Source organism: Micromys minutus, assembly GCF_963924665.1.
Source record: "Micromys minutus genome assembly, chromosome: 25".
NCBI classification, from domain to species: Eukaryota; Metazoa; Chordata; class Mammalia; order Rodentia; family Muridae; genus Micromys; species Micromys minutus.
In genome coordinates this window covers 14,439,761-14,463,806 of record NC_137960.1, presented here as the reverse complement: position 1 = coordinate 14,463,806, position 24,046 = coordinate 14,439,761, and the positions used below count along the sequence as shown (strand labels likewise).

The 24,046-nt window shown below is 44.4% G+C and overlaps 1 protein-coding gene across 3 annotated transcripts in view; it reads right to left on the bottom strand.

The window, feature by feature from the left end:
* The window catches only part of BICC1 (BicC family RNA binding protein 1), a 204,908-nt gene that overhangs the window by 95,583 nt on the left and 85,279 nt on the right, over nt 1–24,046 (bottom strand). For all 3 annotated transcript variants that reach the window (XM_080937539.1, XM_080937540.1, XM_080937541.1), the window contains exon 3: nt 2,576–2,645. In XM_080937539.1, the coding sequence (XP_080793665.1) occupies nt 2,576–2,645 (70 nt within the window). The remainder of the gene's footprint in view (nt 1–2,575; nt 2,646–24,046) is intronic.

Sequence of the window (24,046 nt, the reverse complement as noted above, 5' to 3'; positions counted from 1 at the left end):
CATGGGGTTTAAATTCAATAAATCATCTAGTACGTGGCATGGGCCCAGGAAAACACATGCATACTTTAGTCTCTTTCATAATGAGGGCTGGGAATGAGGGGAGGCTTGAAAACTAACAGTCCTCTCTCTCTCTCTCTCTCTCTCTCTCTCTCTCTCTCTCTCTCTCTCTCTCTCTCTCTCTCTTAACAACACACAGGGACAGAAGGCAACAGCCCACCAGATGAGCAAACAATTCCCTTCCCAAACCCCTCCTGCTGCTTAATTTTATTAGCTACAGAATAGAGTAGAACTTCATCTCAAAATAAACCATTTTAAAAGAACAAGAATGTATAGGTCATACACATATATCAAGAAGGAGATGGGTAGAATGCTAGGCCAAAAAAAAAAAAAAAAAAGGATCGATCGGTTTCTTGTTTAAATAACTGCAATCAAACCAACTGAACAGTAAATCCCTCTGAGGCGCACCTTTGACTCTCTCTTCCTTGATCTTTTCTGGCATCTGGTAGATCCTTCTCCACCTATAGCTGCTCTACGTACAATCAGAGTACTTCATAAATAACGAAAAACAGAATGAAGGGGGTTAGACTTGAGCCTGCAGAGACTGAGCAAAAATCCCTAAGCAAAAATCCAGAGGTTAACATCGGCCAGGAGAAAACTGACCCCAATACGCTTGGATGCACTGCTGAAGCTGCCGGGTCTGCAAAGCGTGATACCTCATCAGGAGGTGCAGCATGACTGAGCACCCTAAAGACTCGGGGGTGTCAGTAACAGGAGCCATTCTGAAAACCAGGACATGATCCTGCACAACTCCACCGCGCCTAACTCCCTAAAGTCTGTACCACATTTTCAACAATAATAATACCAATAACAAAATATATCAATGGTTTCTCATGAAAATGGCAGAAAACATCGCCATGACTACAAGAGCAAGACATCTGAAATCATCCCAAACTGTCCTAACATTCATATTTCTTCAGGGTTTCCACCGGAGACTGGTTAAATTGCATTCTTATTAAGCCAGAAATGCAGTTAATTTCATTACTTAAGTAAAAACACCCAGCAACGGGGAATGGGGCCCCAAGGTATGCTCAAGTTTCAATTTACCCACTTACTCAACCGGGGATAGTTTTTAAACAGTCAAATAAACGAATGACAGGTGACCCTCTGGGTTCTTCTATTTTGCAGCAGGGACAGGACAGATGAACACATGACAAGAGGATTCAACTAGAAGCGTCTTTAGCATTGAGCACGTTCACGGCTTACACAAAGACATGGAACCACACATGGAAATGAAACCTTTCTGATTTCAATGGGTTAAAATTACCTATCTCGATTCCTCTGTGAGCCAGATAAAAAGGGGTGAAAATAAAGTTTTTATAGGTATGCCTTGTCTAGCTGAGAACACACACACACACACACACACACACACACAAATACTCTGCAATATTACTTCTATTCCACAAGATGGGGACACAAAATGAGACGGATGGAAATCTAAACTAAAACAACAAAGGAAACTGAGGCCCCGTGCCACGTTAAAATGTCACTTAGCAATATGGTTGCAGAAGATCGAGCAAGAAGACCAACTGAGGAGCAGCAACAAGACAAAGGGGCAGCCCACACGATACGGCTCAGCTTGTGGGAATGCTGTATGTTGGACTGTTTGGTGGCATTTGTACTATTCCCCTGATGGCTATAAAAATTTGTATTCTTCATTAGATATACATGGCAGGATTGCTGAAACTATAGTATATTTGCATATATACTTATATATATATATATATATATATATATATATATATATATATATACATGTAGTATATATTTCTTTATATTTATATTATATTCATATATTCATAATATATTTATATAATTAGTATATATTATATAAATAAATACTAATATGTAAATATAATATATATAATTATACTCTTAAATTGCACACTGGAAAGTCACATTTGAGAAGACCATAGAATCCTAAAAAAAAAAAAAAACCAATAAGTAAGTCAGTGTTCCCTCCCATGTCTGACCATCTACAGGTTGACAGTTCTGTGCATAAGACAGGGAGATGTCTGATGTAAAATGCACTCGGTCTAATACTGGCAAGTAGACGGAAAAGATTCACTTGAGAAAGGAGGAAGTCTATGGTTCATTCACATGGAAGAAAGGCAGGGTATACATCAGATCTTAAATCTAGGCCATTACAAAACAAAAAAAAACAAAAAGAAAAAACAAAACAACAACAACAAACACCACCTTAAAGTCTCGACAAGGGGAACACAGGCTATGACCCCCATGTAGAACTGTCATTCCTTGTGGCTGCTAATCTAACAGACGGCCTTCAGATCATAGGTTACTGTGAAGTCCATTTTAGTAATTTTTTGTTGTAATGCTATTATTTAAATATTTTTTCTGCTGCTGCAAAGCCACCTGTTAATTTTAATCATGAAAACCCACCCCAAATATGGCTGTGTGACAAGCAGTTGAAAACAAAGGGGAACTGAACCAAGGCTTATTTCTTCGGCAATTCCAGAAGTTCACTTTTCAAACATACCTACTCCCCCTCCCACATTACCTTTCTTGGATTTGGCCCCGATCTTCAGTTTGGACGGCCATGCAATCTGCGTGTTGGTCTCCTCCATGATCTGAGTCAGGAATCAAGAGAAAAATATTGACTCAATTAAGAACTTGTATTTATAGATAAGATTTTCACGCGTTCAAAAGAAAAATCTTATTTTCATGTCACTAGCTTTGTGTTGACACAACAAGATGATCTCAGCTTAAAACAATGCAAACATCTTTTTAAAAGCTCCAGGGAGAAGAGGGGATGTGTTTTCCTAAGCCCTTAATCTATTGAGAGTATCCAAGTCTGTGTTGTTCTCTTCCTGGTTCCAGAATTTTAACAGAAACAAGACGGAAGAGTGTACATGGACAAGTAATTAACCCAGCTGGTTGCCAGGACCATCAGAGAGATGCTTGGCTGAATAAAATTTACCAAGACCATCATCTATACACCAGACATGACTTTTGTAATACAAAACTGAGTTAAGCCACACTAAATTAAGATTTCCACCCATCCCCCAAAATAAAACACCTCTCTCTCTCCCCCCACATTTGTATTTCATTAAAACTGATGAAATGCTTCTAAAACACAGCATCCCTTCATAGCGCTCCATTTCTCATCATTATCCCTTCCATGGGCTAAGATAGTTTACACTATAGTTCTACCCACTCGTATATGCAGATAATAGCAGCAGAAGGAATGGAACCAAAGGGAGCCTGGCACAGACTGTGAGGACACGGCAGCAGCCATCAAATGATGAGGCAGAAGTCCCAGACAACAGCACAAGCAAAGCCAACAAGTAATCCAAAAGGAATCAGAGTCTCCAAGACAAAACTGCCTTCCTTTCTTAATTCCACGGGACTGTTCACTTTATCACAGGAGTAGAAAACTAACTCTGCAGCAAACTAACAAGAATAGAAAATGCAACAAACTGACACCAAGCACCTTCTAGGTCTAGCAGCAACCTATAGTCAAGAATTACTCAGAGCAAGAGCCGGTACAGAGAGACCAGGCAGAGGCTTATTTTCTCACAATATGGATTTAGAGCTAAATAAACAAATCAATGGTGATGACAACTGAATGTACTAAAAACACAACGAACACGAATGTTTCTTCCTGGGGCCTGTGTACCAGACATGAGAATACATGGTTAACTCAGGGCTCCTCCACTCAAGCACCCGACAGCTCTGAGCAGATGTCTTAGGCTGGCAGCCTACACATGGGTTCTGTCTGCTGTCAGGGACATTAGGGGTTGGGCCAACATTTAGAGATCCAAGAACCTGGTGGAGCAGTTCAGCTCTCCGATTTTCTGGAAAAGTTGGCGGATTTGGCACTAGGAATGCATGACAGCATTTGGCTGGCACAAAAAACAGTTGCCTGCTGTGCACTGGGCCAATGGGCCCTCAGTTGCTCCAGAGTCCCACTGTGTCCCTGGTGCTGAGGTCAAATGTCACTTGTATGCTGCTGCTGCCTTGTTTGTAGTACTTACTGGTCGCTTGGCCCAACTGCTGTTTTTCTTGGAAAATATTTCTACTTGAAAGCAACAAAGCAAAAAACCAAGCCCCCACTGTCTTTGCTTGGTCTATATACTAATCTGATCCAGAGGAAAAGTGGGGGGCCTCTCACCCTCACCCTCTAAGACCTGCTGGTCCTCGCCTGCCTTACCTTTGCTAATTAACTGAGTTGACGTCAACATTAATTTGATTAACTCTGTTATTGCTTTTGTTGTGTTGTGTTGTGTGTGTGTGTGTGTGTGTGTGTGTGTGTATTGTTTTTGGTTTGTGTGGGTTTGGGGGAGGGGTGGTTTTTCGGGTTTGGCAGGATTGTTTTGGAGTTTTCTTGTTTGTTGTTTTGAGACAAGGTCTCATCTACACTGGTCTCAAATCTCTAGTCTTCATGCCTCAGCCTTCCAACTTCTGGGATTTACAGAGTGTGGCAACCAAGCCAACTCTCTCTGGGAGTATTTTAAAACGTAAACTTTTAAAACTTAAGGTTGAAAGTATGTCTCAGAGGTTAGGAGTACTTGGTGCTCCTACTGAGGGGGCCTGAGTTCTGGTCCCAGCACCAACACGACAGCACAGAGTGATCAGTAACTCCAGCTGCAGGGATTTGACACCCTCTGCTGGTCTCTGTGGGCCCTGCACGCAGGAGGGGCACAAATATACACGTAACATGTAACACAAAGGCAAATCTTTTTGTCTTTTAAAAAACCCTTTCTTTGGATTTTGCGATTATGATACAATTACATCATTTCTCCCCTTCCCTCTCCCTCCAACCCCAACCTTCCCATATATGCCTTCTTGGCTCTCACCAAAACCATGGCCTCTTTTTTTCATTAACTGATATATACTATAAATATATATGTATGTGTGTGTATTTGTAAGTATGATCACAGCAAACCTTTTCAAAAAAAAATAAATAAACGATTAAATAAAAGATACTATCCCTTTCCACTGCCTCTACTCCAACTGCCCAGTGGACGATGCTGGAGGTCAGATGAAGGATCAGGTCTCCTACCGTCTGCATGTATGGATAAGCCTCAAACAGACTTGAAGAGTGTCTCTTGTAGGAAGCCATTGGCACCAATAGATGGCGCCAGCTTCCCGCCCATTGTTAAGCCTACAAAAACCTTTCCCCTCGTGTTGCTTGGCAACCACATAAGTCACAGCCCAATCTCGGGGCACGTGATTGAGCTACAGGAGGATGCACCAATCAGGTAGCAACACAAGTCTCTTAGGCATATATAGCAGTGCATTTCTCCCCCACGTGGGGACATTGCGGGAGATAGTGGAGAGATTGTGGGAGACCCCACGTGGAGGGATGGCAGAGAGATCCCACGTGGAGGGAGACCCGGTAGGAGAGATGGCAGAGAGATACCACGTGGAGAGAGACCCGATAGGAGAGATTACGGGAGATCCCACGTGGAGAGAGACTCGGTAAGAGAGATTGCGGAGAGATCCCACGTGGAGAGAGACTGGGCAGAGAGATCGCACGTGGGAGACTACACGTGAGAGGTCGCCTATACAGTAGACCCTGGTAGGGAGTCCCCTGCTCAGAGAGAAGTTTCCTGCTCAAGAAGTCCCCTGCTCAGAGTGCTGTACAATAAAGGTTGTCCGCAGAAGAATCTGTTTGTTGTTGCACGCCTGTTCCTACCGGCGGGAAGCGTGGGCGCGTGACAGTCTCTGAAGAGCACAGACCAAGATTTTCAGGGTTGTGTGACTGACCGTTACTTTGGTATTAATAACTCATGACCAGGTAAGAAGCTACGTCGGGATGGAGCAACTTATTTTGCTTCCAGAGTCAGAAGTTTCCCCTCAAGAGCTCATCAGTTCATTGAATGACTCGTCAGTCTCTTCAAAGATGGCAGGGCAGGTGTATCCCTGTAGAGCTGGAATCGGGACATCGAGGAGGAGGGGAGGGTGAAGGCATTCATTAAGCACGCTGCACAGAGAGATGGAACTGACTCCAGCACAAGAAACAGCTCAAAGGATGTGCATGTAGCAAGCTATGCAAAAAGGTCCAAAATGGAGGAAAGAGCGGCGGGAAAAGGTGACATTAGGAAGATTTAGAAAGGAAAGATACCATATGAAGCCTCCAGGAAGAAAATGGCCATCTCAGCCTTGGGAGGAAAAAAGACAGTTTCTGAAGTGACTTCCAGGAAAAAAAAAAAAAAGGTTCTATGTTTTTCTTCTGTGTTTTGTTTCTGTGACTTCTGTTGTTCTCCTTTCTACGTGCTACGAGACCAAAGCCCAGAGAACAAACTGCTGACTTCACTTCACCTTCTAGACACATATAAAAAAAAGTATCCTTTGAAATTATGAGACTAGGGAGAAAACTTGGTGGTTTTCTAGTGGGTGGAGGCGCCTACTTCTCTTTAATAAGAGGGTCTCGAGTATTTCCTAAGGTCATTCAGTCATTACCAGGAAGTCACTTCCCAGCAACCAGCTGTGAGCCTCGGTTTACATGTAAGTCAATACCCTGTCCAAAATGTTCCATTTCCATCCAAGGACTAATTGGATTAAGTGGCTAATTCTGACCACCTCTCTCCCAGGAGGAAGTCGATGTTCTCAGCTGGGTGAAAAGTGTCCTCAAAGTTGGGAGATAGCCTAAAACGTCTCCTGCTTCCTTATGGAAATAAAACTATAAATACCATTATCTCAGCTAAGCTACAGAATGCAGAAGTAGGCCAAGCCACAACGCCTTGGACAAAAAGACTGCTCTCTGCACTGAAGGGGAAAAAATCTCAACGTGAGGTCAAGATAGATGCTGTACATGAATGTACTTGCCACTTGCATATGGAGGTCAAAGGTCAACAATAAATGTTGTCCATCAATCTCTATCTTTTCTTTGTTTACTTTTCCATGTGCATAGGATGTGGAGGGTGGTGGACACATTGTGGTAAGTGTCTGGAGGTCAGATGACAATTTTAAGAGTTTGCTCTTTCCATTATCTGCATCCTGGGACCGAACTCAGGTCATAAGACTTGGCCATAAGCACCTCCTCCTGCTGAGCTAGCTTGCTGGCCCCTCTTCTTTATTTCTTGAGACAGGATCTGTCATTGAGCCTGGAATTTACCAATTTATGAAGACTTTCTGGCCAATAAAGCTCTTTTCTACAGCCCTTGTCACTGAGGTTACAAATATAGGCCACTATAATCCGCTTTCTGCTTGGGTTCTGGTTTCGAACTCAGGTCCTCACATTTGAGTGGCAGGCACTTTAGCAACTGAGCCATCTCTGGAGCTCCTAAAAGCTAGTTCTTTAAACTCTTGTTTTATTTCCATCATCCTCAAACCCAAACTTGAGGAATAAACATCACATTGTGAATAATTTTCTGTAAACATTGAATCATTCCTTAGGTTATATTTTCAAGACAATGTTTCTCTTTGTAGCCCAGGCTGGCTTCAAATTCTCCATCTTTCAGCCTCAGCCCCTCCCAGTAGTTTTCTGGGATAACAAATACTCAACATCATGGTCAGCACACTGTGGAGGTTTAAAGGATTTTTTTTCTAATTTATTTTAGCTCCCGTATAACATACAGAAACCTATGTTATGACAACAGAAGAGATTTTTGAAAAGTCTACCTAAAGCAGTCAAGTCCAACCTATTTGTGACGGGCCACATATGTCACAGGACGGCTTCAGATATGACTTGAGACATCATACAGAGCTGGTGTCTGCTGCTATGTCAAAAGCTTGACACTCAGAAGTGCGCTGTAACCATCTGAATCACTTTTAAGTTTCGGTTAATTTTGACTCACCGTGTTCATGGCTTACAGAATACAAACGGCTGAGTCATGGCTCAATGACTGTGCTACTGTCAGATTTGATGGATAGCAAATACTTATAACAAAAAAAGTATTACCGCTAAGACTATCAACTTTCACCAGGAAGCAACTAAAATATGGAGAGGACGTGCTACATATATACAAAACTACCCGCCTCCACTTCGTAATTCATAGGTGCACTTTTATTTTACTTTTCTATTGATTAAGAATTTATACATACGTGTTTTTGGGCAACCCTCCAATTCCTCCTCTACCTCATCAGCTCCTTCCTCTCAAGTTCATGTGCTTTTATTTACCTCCTCCCCGAGTCCTCTTAGTGCTGCCCATGTGTGCATAGAGGACCATCTATGAAAGCCTGGCAGCCTCTCAGGGGGTTGGGGGGGGGGGGACTCTGCAGAAAACAGGAAACTGAGCCACCCTTCCCCACCTGCAATTCCCACGAGCTCATCAGCTAGGGATGAAACTCCATAAACTCCTCCAGCATCCTGAGTGTGATGCTGCCTGGCTTGACCATCTATAGACCATGTGCATGAAGTCACAGCAACTATGAGTTCAGGTCCAGCAAATACTGTTTCAGCACAAACACCTGATACTTCTGCCTCCTCTTCCACAATGATGGAGGAGCCCCGGGGGGAAGGGTGTGTTGTGTGGAAGTCCCATGTAGAGACGTACGCTCTGCTGTCTCTTGTTCTCCGTGAGCTAACCAGTTGTAGGTCTCTGTGTTAATCACTATTCACTGCAAAAACAGTTAAAAAGGTTCTCTGAGTAATGAGAAGAGAGACAGTTTATTACTATGTCCACTTAGCAGGATAATAGCAGGGTGAGCATGCCAAGCTCCTCCCTAGGCCTTGTGACCTAGCCAGCCATAGGTTTGAGCCAAGTGGACAGTATCAGGGTTGCAGATAAAAACATATGCCCGTGTTCAGATTTTTATGAACAAGGGTTAACATTCCATCCCCCAGGACTAATGTTCCCTTCTTCTATAATATAAGTATCCTTAATAAAAATGAAATTGCACGGTTCTGTTGAGCTGTAGTTTATGTGGGGGTAAAGAGAGATTTAGGTGGGAAGAGATGGTACTGGTAACGTTGAAAATTCTTTTAGCTGTTTGGAAATTTTCCACCTTTTTTTTTTTTTTTTGAATTTCAGAGATTTTCAACAAACTGTTTACATAGTTTTATCAGCCTAAGATAGACTGCTAAAGTTAGACCAAAAGGAGTAACTACAACTTCGACTTCTACAAGTGTCTGGTTTAAAAAAAAAAAAAAAAAAAAAAAAAAAAGTTCTGTCTGCAATGTTCATCACAGATTTCATGTCTCCAGCAAATTCCCAATTTGTATGCCACAAGGGAAGAGGCATCACAAAACTCCACGTTTTGCACGTTTCTGGCAATCACAAGATAATATGTTACAGGTGAAGGGATCCCATGCCAAACCCCAGTCAGTCTACTAACATGTTTATTTCACCAGAGTCTCCTAGACAAGAGTAATCAGTACCTGAGATCAACCCAAGGCAAGTGAAGTTTACTTGAAATGTGCATTCTCCAGCCAGGAAAGGAATACTGGACTCCCTAACTGGAAACTTCTCCTCTGATCCATTGAACACTCACCCAGTGGCTCCCAGATGGGGGCCACCTACAGCCTGCTTCTCAGAAAGAGCAGCTCATCTGCAATGCAAGGCCCTTGAATCAACAGACAGGCTGTCTACCCTCAGGAAGGAAGCTGTTTCCCTGACTATGCCACATAGGAATTGAGAGTTGGTTAGACTCATGCCACTATGAAGGAAGCCAAGCAAGAAATGAGGAGGGTGTAGTAAACTTTCTCAAGAAGGGTGTCTGAAAGCTGAACGTGTTTATTTTGCTAGGACATTATGTATATGTATAATGTATATGCACATATATACATGTATATATACACACACAAATACATGATGTATACATACACACACATATATATAGATAGATATATATATACATACATAAATACACACTTGTATACACACACACATATAATGGGACACAATGGGTCCTGATAGTTTTATTTTAAACCACCAAGAAATCCCTTCCATCCATCTGGATCTTCCTAGTCACCACTGTCTCTTGCATCCACAGCTGTCACACACCCTTCTTGCATGTGCTCCATTTAATAGCCTCGTAAATATATATGACGTTTGAAACCTATCTGCAGTTGAGGAAAACAGGATTCACAATTTATGTGGCAGACTATAAGGCTGTGCTGAGCCTGAATCAAGATCATGGGGTCCTTCTTGTCTGGCTTGGAAGCTAAAAGAGGAGAAGGATACCACATACCAGGAGGCTATTCAGAAATCCCAAACTTAGACCCTCCGCTCACCAACAATGAAGCAGCGGAGGGTAACAGACAATTCCTTGATACTTCATTAGTGAAGTAACACAGGGATGACTAAGAATAACTGTCATACCACAAGCCTTCCAACCCCTATTTCCAAACTCACAACACACATGCAAAAAGTGAAGGATTGAGTCATCATGGTGAGCAGATTAGCATCAGGTGGCCAGGGCTACAGTTGCCAAACTTTGAACAAAGGACAGGACAAATCTACACAGAACCTCAACGCACAGCCCCTGCGGTGTGCAGATCTGATACATTCATTTTGTTACCACAGCTTATGAAACCAAACCAATCCCCAACGGCAGCAGCATGGCTATAGACTGAGCTTCAATCTCATCTGTTACAAATCACTACATAAATGAAATTGTTTAGAGAAACCCGTGACCAGTCATGCAACTTCCAAGTCTGGCATGACTACGCACAGATCTCTGTCCAGCAGTTCCACAAATACAGAAACGCTGGTCATCCCTCAGTATCCATGAAGAATGGGAATGGGGTCCTCACAGATACCTAAACCTTTGGCTGTTTAAGAGTCCAGTATAAAAATGCATATCACTCATTGTCTTAGTTAGGGTTTTACTGCTGTGAACAGATACCATGACCAAGGCAACTCTTATAAGGACAACATTTAATTGAGGCTGGCTTACAGGTTCAGAGTTTCAGTCCATTATCATCAAGGCAGGAGCATGGAAGCATTCAGGCAGGCATGGTGCAGGAGGATCTGAGAGTTCTACATTATCATCTGAAGGCTCCTAGCAAATTATTGACTTCCAGGCAGCTAGGAGGAGGGTCTTAAAGACATACCCACAGAGCCATACCTACTTCAACAAGGCTAAACCTACTCCAACAGGGTCACACCTTCTAATAGTGTCACTCCCTGGGCCAAGCATATACAAACCAGCACACTTGTATAGAATCTACACACAGTTACCTTCCATGCTACGTCATTATTTATCATACCTAACCTACTGTAAATATCTCTATTGTTTATGGATTGATGACAAGCAAGAATGTCTGGTCCTATTAGGAACAGATGTCATTTTAAAAAAATAACTCCCAGTTCAAAGTTGGTGGAATCCACAAATCCAGAAGGTCTGGGATAGGTGTGATGATCCCTGGCTTTACAGCTTTAAAATATAGTGGGGTTTGATAGGTATAGGTCATCAGAAGGGGGAACTGGCTGGCCATATACCAGCATAGTCCGGGAGGTGAGGGCTAAACCAATCAGATGGCAAGGAGCAGACAAAAGCACTGCTGAGAAGGCTCCCTGTGGACAACCAGAGGAACTCAAAAATGGCTCGGTGATGAGCGCACATGTCACCCAGACAGGGCTACACACAAAGCAAACCGCAAACATGAAATAAACAAGACTTCCATAAAAGGAATTTTTTTACATTTGAAGGGGGATTCTGTCTGCTGTTTTTCATGCTCTGGAGACTCAGAGTCTAAGCAGTACACAGCTGCAGCACACGCCACATGCCACTGGTACATTTTTATGTATTTCCCTAGGAAGACAGTTGACAGCCTTCATTTCTACTATCGGTCATGAAAGTTCTTAATTAAATCAAGACCCCCCCCATCCTTCTCTCCAAACACCAGCAGTGACAAATTATGACAGGAGTCAGCAAGTTTCACTAAATATTAATCTTCAGAACAAAGCCAAGTCATCCTACTAGTTAAAACTTATAAGCTGGATTTCCAGAACTCACTGCAAGCTAAAAGGTCACACCGCTGCCTTCACGCAACCAACTCTTCTAGGGACTTTAAACATAGGAAGCATGTCCCCTGCACACTATTTTAAAATCTTTCATATTGCTACACCAACAATTACCTACTTTGTTAGACGCATTAGGGAAACTACTGCCCTACTCTCAGAGATGTGATTTCGTTTTTAGTAGAGAAGCAAGCTCAGTGCCATGCTGAAGTGATTTTCTTTATCACAACACAGTCAACTATCCCCTCAATAACATACGGCTTTTTATAAATTGTATTCCTTTATTTTAAAATTTGTAAGATTCTAACACAGTGTTTATTAACTCTTCACACAAATGCTTAGGCATTATCTTGCCTTGGAGCCCTCCTGTTGCTAAGAGAGCTCAGGGTAAGTCCCATCTTCAGTTTCTGGACTCGATTTCAGTCTGACTCAAACATGATGAACAAGATGCACTCACCCATTTTAGAGGGGGAAAACCCACTTTCGTAACCTCCTAGCTACTGTAACCAGCCCAACGCAAGCAATGAGCGTGAATAAGAGGCACCGATGAGCTCATGGATTAGTAGCACCAATAAAGCTGAGTCTTCCTAACTGAGGAGACTTCTCATGTGGCTCCATCTACACCAAGGTCTTCCAAGAAATGTACCTTCCACAGAACAGAAACGATGTAGGGAAGCCCAATGGGACCAGTGAACCACAAGACTCTTCATTCTTGGGTAGACCTAAAGGAGATGTTCAAACACTGAACTCATCTTGGGGGTTCACTGGTGCAAAGTGTAAGTTTTCTGCTCACTTCATAAGCTCATTCTGTGATGCTCAAAGATCACACACACACACACACACACACACACACACACATGGGGGTGGGGTCAGGCAGGCAGGCAGGCAAACAGAGAGACAGACAGAGACAGAGAGGTTAAAAATTTCCACTCACATAAGTTGGTGCATCTGGCCCAAGACACCAATGGCATCTGAGCATCTGAGCGCCTGTGGTGTGGTGAGACCTCTTCCAAACTAAAGTAAAAAGACAGAGGGAATCCTCCAGGAGAACTTTATATATATATATATATATACATATACAATACATCTAGTCTGCACACTTGTATGTTTTCTTAAAAAGTGGAAGACCATAAAATGTTTGAGTCTGTATAAACTGTCTGCTGGTAGTGTTTAATATATAATACTCTAAACATGTCATTTACTCGAAGCCGGGATGCAGTTACTGAACACCTGGTATGTGTACACATGTGCACACATGTGTGCACACACACACGGGGGTGGGGAGAAGGAGGGAAGGAGGGAGAGAGAGAGAGAAGGGGAAGAAGGGAGGGGTAGGAACAGAGGGAGAGAGAGAGCACAACTCTAGAGGTTACTAGGTCCATAAACTGACCTCTAGCCCTGGACCATGGAGCTATGAGTCAGGACTGTCCCTCAGTACTGGTGTTGCCTCTCCATCAGCTCTCTGTCCTTCCATTTCCTTAGAGGCTAAACTAAAAGGACCCGACTGACACTGAAAGGCAGGGCTGATCTTCCAGGTACAGTAATAGTTTTCAGACTCCTATCTCATTCTTCATCTGCTGATTTGTCTTCAAAAGGTAGTGGGGGCAGAAAGTAGGGAGGACGGAGGGAGGACATGGGGAGGATGGGAGGGAGGACAGAAGGAGAGAGAAAAAAACTTGAGCTGTTTTTATCCTAGATAATGCATCTCACTTTCAAAAATCCTGAAGAGAGGAGGCAAAACTATGTCCTAAGAGATGGCAGAAAACTGTAAGGGCCAGAGGACCAGGGAGCATGCTGTGAGACCGTGTCTCCTAGGATGTCAGAAGCTACAGCTATAAAGTCTCACCATCATGACTTCTTAAAGGTGAGCTGACAAGGACAGTCATAAACATGGGTGAGGGAAGGACAGAGAGTCCTCAGCCCCAGACAAAGAACTATAAGCAACTACAGAGTGCAGAGAGAGGAAGAAACAGTCTTCCCCAGGGGAGAAAACTGCTAATTATGGAGCTATAGTACCATCCAGTACCAAATGGTCAGCTCTGAAAACATACACTTACAAGGAACATATATATGCATATATATGTAAATATGTGTATACACATTTTATATATTTAATTAAGTGCTGATATATATATATATGATCTATATAAGCATGTCAATATTTTATATGTCATATACATAAATATTCATGTGTGTATATGTATATAATATATGTCATATATGTGTATGTATTGTATATGTATATATACACATATATAAACATCATATATGTATATATATACACATATATATATATGAACAATTACTGAAAAAGAAGCCATGAATTTGAAAGAAAGGGGTGTATTGGAGGGTTTGGAGGGAGGAAACTGAAGGAGAGAATTATGTATCTATATTATAATCTCAAAAATAAAAGAAATAGAAGATATAAGAACTGAAGGAGGAAGGAAGATCTACTATGCAGGAACTAACCCTAGACTAACTCAAACAGGCCAAGTCTGGCTAGAAGCACCTGTCCTTCTCTCCCCCTGAGGAGAGCCACTCTTCTTTATCCTACGTGTCTCAATCTGCTTCCCTTGGCCCAGCCTTGGTCCTGCAGAAGTCCCAAGAAAGACTCGCCATATACATCAAAGGAAGTAAATAAACACTTCAGGTGGTTGCGGCCACAGAGCACACCTTTAATCCCAGCTTTTGGGAGGCAGAGGCAGGCTTGTTCTACAGAACAGGCTATACAAAGAAACTCTCAAAAACAAAAAGTGTGCTTCCTACCCTCTAGTGGTCTGATACAACTTGTTTTTCAGGTTGACTCCCTAGAATCACAGAAGGAGCTTACATTAATTTTATCATGAAACCTGTACTTCAGTTACTCTGCTTTTGACAAGTGTTCCCATCATGAACATCCTGGGGAGCACCGGCTTTACCTAGGACTCCTTAAATCTACTGTGTCATTAATGCATGGCTACAGATCTATAGTCAGAATCCAGAATACAGGGTAAAGGCGGTGCTCCCCAGGGTAGAGGCGGTGTTCCTGGGGTAAAGGATGCCACCACTGCCACCAAACCAAGACTCAGTTCTCATTGCCACAGCATCACTAAAGCAGAAGTCTATTCTTTCTTCCTCTGGCACTTCATGCATTTCTAATCTGAACAACTTTTTCCAAAGATGAGGTCTCTTCAAACCAGCTCATCACAAATATTCCTGAGGCAAGTGTCGGTCAGTGCCAGCCCACTCCTTTCCTTGTCATTTAAGTTCATTCCAACAATAGGTTTTTTTTTTTAATCTTATTAAGTATATTAAGGTATAGATATATCTTGCTATGCAGCTGTGGTGGTTTGAATAGGTATGACCCAATAGAATCATGTGTTTGAGTGCTTGGCCCATAGGGAGAACATTATTAGAAGGTGTGGCCTTGTTGGAGGCTGTCTGTCACTGTGGGGGTGGGCCTTGAGGTCTCCTATGCTCAAGCTATGCCCAGTGTGACACGCAGTCTCCTTTTGCTGCCTGTGGATCAAGATGTAGAACTCTCAGCTTCTCCAGTACCATATCTGCCTGCAGGCTGCCACACTTCCCACCATGAAGATGATGGACTGAACCTCTGAACCTCTAAGCCAGCCCCTATTAACCCTTTATAGGAATTACCTTGGCCATTATGTCTCTTCAAAGCAATAAAACACTAAGATACCAGTGACCCTACTGCTAAAATAGGTTTTATATGGGATCCTCCCAGACCACTTATGTCTACCCCTCCACCCCTCTATAACAGGGAACATAGATAAAAATCATGAGCTTCCTTTTCTCCAGCCAAAAGTCTAAAGTGATACATGTTCATAAACTTTGACACTTCGGTGAGGGTCACAGTCAACAAAAGATGTTAACAACAAAAGCGTTTTGAGCCGATGAGATTCCATCAAAATTGCTCTTATTTGAAACGAATTTTAAAATATTTATGAGATTTTTAAACCACTAACCAAGCTGCTCTCTTAAATCCCGGAAGCCAGAAAAGGGAGGATTCCCACCCCCACCCCAACTCTTTCCCTACCATGAGGGAATCTTGCATCTGAGGATAAAGGCACTAAAAAACACAGGAGGGCAGAGCTGCTGATGTCTAGGAGTGGCAAGAAATGCCCTGTCTCCAGCCTGGACTCCTGCTTGACACTCAACTTACAATGGCCACAGCAGACAAATATGGAGTCTGTGCTGTAATCAGTTGCCATAGCAACATATTTCAAAGGTTGCTCCATCAGCAACAACACTGACAAGTCCTCATCTTGAGGAAAAGAGAAATGGCTGTTTGTGAGCATAGGTGGACTGTTCAACGGAGCTGCTTGTTTGATATATATTTTCTAGCTGAGCATCTGTCTCACTATTTTGCTACCTTAACCAAAAGCAACCGAAGAAAGGGTTTATTTTTGACTCAGAGTGACAACGGAGGTTAGTCATGGCAGCACCTGTGACCTTCTGTCACCGTCACCACCAACAAAAAAGAATATGTGGTTGGTAGGATTTATGATTTTGGATTATCGGGTTAGGGATTGTTTTAACTGGAATTGGTTTGATGCACCTAAATCTCTGTGGTGGTTTGAATGACTCCCATAAGCTCCTGTGTTTGAATGCTTAGTCACCAGGGAGTGGCACTACCTCAGAAAGAACAAAAATAAGGAGATGATAATACCTGAGAATCTAGATGAATCTCTGAAGATTTAAAAAAAAAAAAAAATGGTGACCGAGGACTAAGTGTTGTATGTGTCTTAGTCACTTATTATTGTTGAGATGAAACGCCATGACCAAAAGCAACTTGGGGAGGAAAGGGTTTACTTCACTCACAGTTCCATACAACATGTTTGTCATCAAAAGCAGTGAGGCAGGAACTCATGCTGGGCAGGAGCTGATACAGAGGCTATGGAGGAGTGCTGCTTACTAGCTTGCTCCTCATATCTTGCTCAGCCTGCTTTCTTATAGAACTCAGGACCACCAGCCCAGGCTCGGCCCCTCCCACAATGGGCTGGGCCCTCCCCCACCAATCACTAAGAAAATGCCCTGCAAAATGCAAATCGAAAGTGACTCTGAGATTCCATCTTTATACCCATCAGAATGGCTAAGATCAAAAACTCAAGTGATAGAACATGTTGGGGAGGATGTGGAGCAAGGGGAACACTCCTCCATTGCTGGTGGGAGTGCAAACTTGTACAGCCACTGTGAAAATCAATTTGGCAGTTTCTCAGAAAATTGGAAATAGTTCTACCTCAAGACCCAGCTATACTACTCCTGGGCAGGTACCCAAAATATGCTCAACTATACCACAAAGACACTTGCCCAACTACATTCATAGCAGCTTTATTCATACTAACAGGAAACTGGAAAAACAATCCAGTTGTTCCTCAACTGAAGAATGGATAAAGAAATGTGGTGCATATACACAATGGAGTATTACCCAGCTATTAAAGACAAGGACCTCAGGAAACTTGCAGGCAAATGATGGCACAAAAGATCATCCTGAGTCAGGTAACCCAGAACCAAACGACATGCATAGGATGTACTCACTTGTAAGTGGATATTAGCCATAAAGTACAGATAACCACCCTACAATGCATAGACCCAAAGAAGCTCAGTAACGAGGAGGGCCCAATGGAAGATGTGTGAATCTTATTCAGAAGAGGAAATAAAACAGTCATTCAAAGTGAATGGAGGGAAGGAACTGGGTGGAAGAGGGAGTAAGAAGGTGACCGGGGTGGGGAGATCAGAGGAGAGAGGCCTGGGAGACAGGAGGGAGCTGGGAAGGAAGGTTCACTGACCTTGAACTGAGGTGGGGCTATCGGGGGGGGGGGTGAAAGGGCCAGAAGAAAGAAAATTGTGGAGGGGTATATCTCTGGGACCAGTTGGAGACCCAAGACTGGAGAGGATACTGGAAGTCTATGGGGGTGACTCTATCCGAGAGTCCTACCAAAGGGGGGCAGGTATAGAGACTGAAGTGGCCATGTCCTATAGCCAAGTAGAACTCCCAGTGGAGGGATAGGGACATTAACCCACCCACAAAACCTTCAATCCAAACTCTGTCCTGCTTACAAGATGTGCAGGGATAAAGATGGAACAGACTGAGGGAACAGCCAACCAATGACTGCCCCAACTTGAGACCCATCCCATGTGAGAGAGACAACCTGACATTATTAATGATACTCTGCTATGCCTGCAGACGGGAGCCTGGCATAACTGTCTCCTTAGAGGCTTCACCCAGCATCGGATGGAAGCAGATGCAGCCACCATATGAAAGTATAATATACTCAATAAAATGAGCCTTTTCTACATTTCTGAAGACAAAGCCCGAGAGGCAGGAATGTGATGTGATCTATGTCGACTCCACATCTATTCACACTGAGCACCAAAGAACCAGAGATGGTTCGGTGGTGGAGGGCACTAGCTGCTCTTCCAGAGGACCAGAGTTCAGTTCCCAGCACCAGTGTCAGGCCACTTAGAACCCAACCACTTTTCTCCAGCGCCAAGGAACCCGAAGCCCTCTTCCAGCCTCCGTGGTCCTGGCACTAAATGCAGCATTCCCTCCCACCCATGAATAAAAGTAAATATAAATCTGTAAAGGAAATAAAGATTTTAAAAGAATCAAAAACTAAGAGTCCAGCCCAGGCAGTTGGTATTTCCGGTGGATCCTCTTCACTCTTCAAGAGGGGTTTTTTCCACGTTCAAATGGAAACGTGTCCTTCATTATGTGGCTAGAGAGCCACGCCATGGGAGTTGAGCCAGCAAGTGGGCAGCTTCAGATTACTAACATGAGAATGGACAGAAGACACACTTTCCATCACCGGAAGGCACGCAGAAGTCCTCTGAAAGTCCACCTTATTCCCGTGTTTAAGAATGGAGAGCCAGGGGCCAGCGATAGAGCTCAGAAGAACAGCACTTGTCTAGCATATAGGAGGCCCTGGGATTTCCGTAGATGATTATCTTTTACCTTAGACAAAAGAAGCTTTGAAAGCTCTTTAATTTCTACAGGTAATCATATATATAAAACAGGTTAGATGTGTGTGTGTATGAACTCCCATAAACCTAATCTTTTTAAATAAGCTCTTAAGTGCTTCACTTATATTCACTGAGATCACATTGATGGTTTGTTTCAGTTTTTGTTTTTTATTTTTCAGGTTGGATTAATTCCACACTCATTAAAGTCTGTTTTAGCTACACTGAAAGAAAAGTCTCTCTCTCTCTCTCTCTCTCTCTCTCTCTCTCTCTCTCTCTCTCACACACACACACACATACACACACACACATACACACACACACACTCACAAATCAATGTTTATTCAAATGAGCAACACCTTAAAACTCTTTTTTTTCTTTCTTTTCTTGATTTGATTGATTGATTGATTGATTGATTGATTGGCATGAGTCTCATGTACCCTAGGCTAGCTCTGAACTTGTTATAGATCTGAAGATAAATTTAAACTTCTAATCCTTTAGTCTCCACCTCCCAGGGACTAAGGTTACATTTTGAATATCACTACATTATTCTTAAAACCTCTTATTTCAAAGTCAAAATTTCAAGAGATTAAAAATCAGTGTAAACCTAGCAATACTTAATCCAATTTTAAGTGTATTTTAAAGGAGTTACCTTCCAATGACTTCAGCTATTTTCCACTGTGCAAGAAGTTAATGTAACAGAAGGTCACATCATACAGCCTTTGTGAAAGGAGCCCGTGCTAGCAACTTAGTAAATAAACCTGAACGCACAATATGCAGTTAACTCTCTACCTCCATTTTGATTGCTGAACCCAAGCACTGGGTGGACGATCACAACTCACTTAACAGACTCCAGACAAGGGGAAGCAAATGGAAATCCTCAGATTGGCATGAACCACGCAGCCATGGATTTACACTTCAGATCATGCTATACTTCCCCTGGTTGTAGTCAGGGCTGGGGCTTTGACAGTGACCAGCTTGACCAGGGTTCTCAGATAAGCAAGAGGGCCGGAAAGTCCTGGGAGATGAAGCCAACAAAACAAAATGCTCCAATGCAAAGTCTGTACCAGTGATGTTCACATATGCACACACACACACACACACACACACACACACACACACACACGCTAAGACAATGTAAAACAGCATTCTTGCCAATGGATGCACAGGACACAGTTGTGGCATCTACACAAAATCCAGACCAGCAGGTTCCAGTTTTCACATTCCATTTAGACCTCGGGCATCAGTATTCTGAAGACGCAGAGTCACATTCTCATAGGAATCAGCATCCTCTTCAGAATAAAAGTCTATGGCCCCACGCCCGCCAAGGAGCTGGGACGGTCTTGAGTGTTCCACATCCACGTGGGTGTGATTATTGAATATTTGTGCCATCAGCAGGACACAGGCTGAGAAAGAACTGAAAACAAAACAGATCCGCTAAGAGGATGTAACAGCTCTGGAATTTGGGAGACAACGCCATGAATCCCCAAAGTATTTCTGGCTACTTGGCCAACCTCGGGGCTGCACTGGTTGGTCTCTTCCCAGCCCAGGATGAGGTTCACCTCCTCCTATGAAATCCGGCAGCTCCGGCAACAGCCGTCACTCATCAGTCTTGATTCAGACCAACTAAACAGTCTGCACAGGCTTCAGACGGCCAGCATTTAAATGCCAGGGCCCCATTGACTTTATAAAACCTAATCCATGGTAAATTTGTTTTCTGAATGATTCGACTTTCAAGGTTAAAACTCTGCTTTTTTCATTTTGAATTAGAAATAGCAAAGAAATTCAAGAAAAGAGAGTTCACTGTGCACTGTTTTAGGAAACGTACATCACTACTATCACCCGCACCTCCACCATCACCACCACAACCATCACCACCATCACCACCACCATCACCACCACCACCACCACCTCCACCATCGTCATCACTACCATCATCACCACCACCACCATCACCACCACCTCCACCACCACCACCACCTCCACCATCATCACCACCACCATCACCACCTCCACCACCACCACCATCACCACCACCTCCACCACCACCACCACATCCACCACCATCACCACCACTACCACCACCTCCACCACCACCACCACCTCCACCATCATCACCACCACCACATCCACCACCATCACCACCACTACCACCACCACCACTACCATCACCACCTCCACCACCTCCACCATCACCACCACCACATCCACCACCATCACCACCACCATCATCACCACCAACACCTCTACCATCTCCACAACCATCGCCACCATCACCACCACCTCCACCATCATCATCACTACCATCATCACCACCACCACCACCATCACCACCATCACCACCACCTCCACCACCACTACCACCTCCACCATTATCATCACCACCTCCATATCCACCACCATCACCACCACCACCACCATCATCACCACCATCACCACCACCTCCACCACCACCACCACCTCCACCATCATCACCACCACCATCACCACCTCCACCACCACCACCATCACCACCACCTCCACCACCACCACCACATCCACCACCATCACCACCACTACCACCACCTCCACCACCACCACCTCCACCATCATCACCACCACCACATCCACCACCATCACCACCACTACCACCACCACCACTACCATCACCACCTCCACCACCACCACCATCACCACCACCTCCACTACCACCACCACCTCCACCATCACCACCACCACATCCACCACCATCACCACCACCATCATCACCACCAACACCTCTACCATCTCCACAACCATCGCCACCATCACCACCACCTCCACCATCATCATCACTACCATCATCACCACCACCACCATCATCACCTCCACCACCACCACCATCACCACCATCACCACCACCTCCACCACCACTACCACCTCCACCATTATCATCACCACCTCCATATCCACCACCATCACCACCACCACCACCATCATCACCACCATCACCACCTCCACCACCTCCACAACCATCACCACCACCACCACCTCCACCATCATCATCACCACCATCACCACCACCTCCACCACCACCACCACCTCCACCATCATCATCACAACCTCCACATCCACCACCATCACCACCACCAACACCACATCTACCACCATCACCACCACCACCATCACCACCACCATCATCACCACCACCACTACCTCCACCACCACCACCACCTCCACCACCACCTCCAACACCACCTCAACCATCATCACCTCTACCGCCATCACCACCATCACCACCATCATCACCATCATCACCACCATCACCACCACCATCACCACCATCACCACCATCACCACCACCACCATCACCACCACCACCATCACCACCTCCACCATCACCACCTCCACCATCACCACCTCCACCATCACCACCTCCACCATCACCACCACCATCACCACCATCATCACCACCATCATCACCACCTCCACCATTACCACCATCATCATCACCACCATCACCACCACCACCACCTCCACCATCATCATCACTACCATCATCACCACCACCATCATCACCACCATAAGGATGGGAGCCATTTGGAAGGTAGAGGTGGGACTTCCGAGTCCCAAGAGGAAAAGGAGACTCAGGGAAAGAGGGAGGGAGCTTTTCTGCCATACTTGGGAGCAAAGTGGATGCTGCAATCATGTAAGGCCTCAGAGCAGCTAGGGCCTGCAGCCTCCTCTAGTGGCCATTGGCCAAGGATGTTGGCAGGGGTTAGCTCATACAAGCCACTAAATTTGGGGTAGAGGGAGAAACAGAGATAACAGATCCATAGGGCTTGTCTTTCCAGGCGGGAGGTATTTGTGCCCAGTAATTGTGCCACTGAATACAAGCGGCCAAGTGGCAAGCTGAGTGTATGCTTTATCCTCAGATTCAGGGTCTTGGGTTACAGCTGGCGGCAGCCAATTCTAGATGAGCCAGATGGGGCCATAGCATGAGCCGTGGACCCAGGTATAAGATGGTAGTATGTTTTAAAACTACCTGCAACAGCTGTCTCTACGGAGCAGTGACCATGAGAGTTCACCGTCTTAATCCTATCACTTCAAGAAAAACAAAATCCTTTTCTTGTTGTTATTGCTTTGTTTTTGTTTTTCTAGACAGGGTTTCCCTGTGTAGCCCTGGCTGCTTTGGAACTCGCTCTGTAGGTCAGGCTAGCCTCGAACTCGGTGATCCACCTGCCTTTGCCTCCCAAGTGCTGGGACTAAAGGCATATGCCAACTCTGCCAGGCAAAACAAAAAAAAAAATCATTTTATATGTTTGTACAGGTTTGTGAGAGGGAGCTGCACAGGCCCCAGCACCCATGTGGAGGTCAGAGGGCAGCTTGTGGGAGTCGATTCTCTCTGTCCATCATGTGGGTGTAAGGGATCAAACATGGGTCAGCAAGTTTGCAGGCACGTGTCCCCCAGCTAATCCATCTTGCTGGCCGGGAAAAGTCACTTTTTCCTAGTCAGGCCTATCTTCGGCAAGCCTAGAACTAGACTTTGGAGTGCATAGAAAGATGTGGAACCTAGCTCCTGCACATCACGCTTACTCTGAAGGCTAACCTCTGCTACTTCAGTCGGCGGATGAAAAAGGAGACAGGAGTCTGCAAAGCATGGGCAAGAAAAAAAACAAGAGCTTCAAATGGAGTCTTGGGAGGAAAATACAAGGAAATAAGGAAGTCAGGAAGGAGCAAGAGCAGAATGTGGACTTTCCTACCCTAGGGCTGGGATGGTTACTGGGAGTCCAGCCTCTCTCTAATAGATCCTGTATAGACACAGACATGAGCCAGCAAGTTATCAGCAGCCTGCTCAAGCAGGACAGCAGGATGAACAGAGGCTGGGGCTGTGAGCAAGTCCCCATACAAAGTCCCCGAAGTCCCTGCTGTTCCGCTGGGGACAGTGAGATGCCAAAACAGAGACAAGACAGAGAACCCGTCTCACACTTGAGAAAGCCAAAGTCACCCTTAGAGCCAAGCCTGGCTTCACTCCAACTTCCAGACAAAGCTTAGAGCCTGAACACAGTTGTTCCAGCCTGGAAAATGTCCAAGGCAGGCATTCCTCATGAGAGCGATTTGTACACTGCCATAAGGTGAGGTGGGACCTCTCGAAACTGGTACACTCCACCAGTGTCCGAGCTGTGTCTCGCTGACAT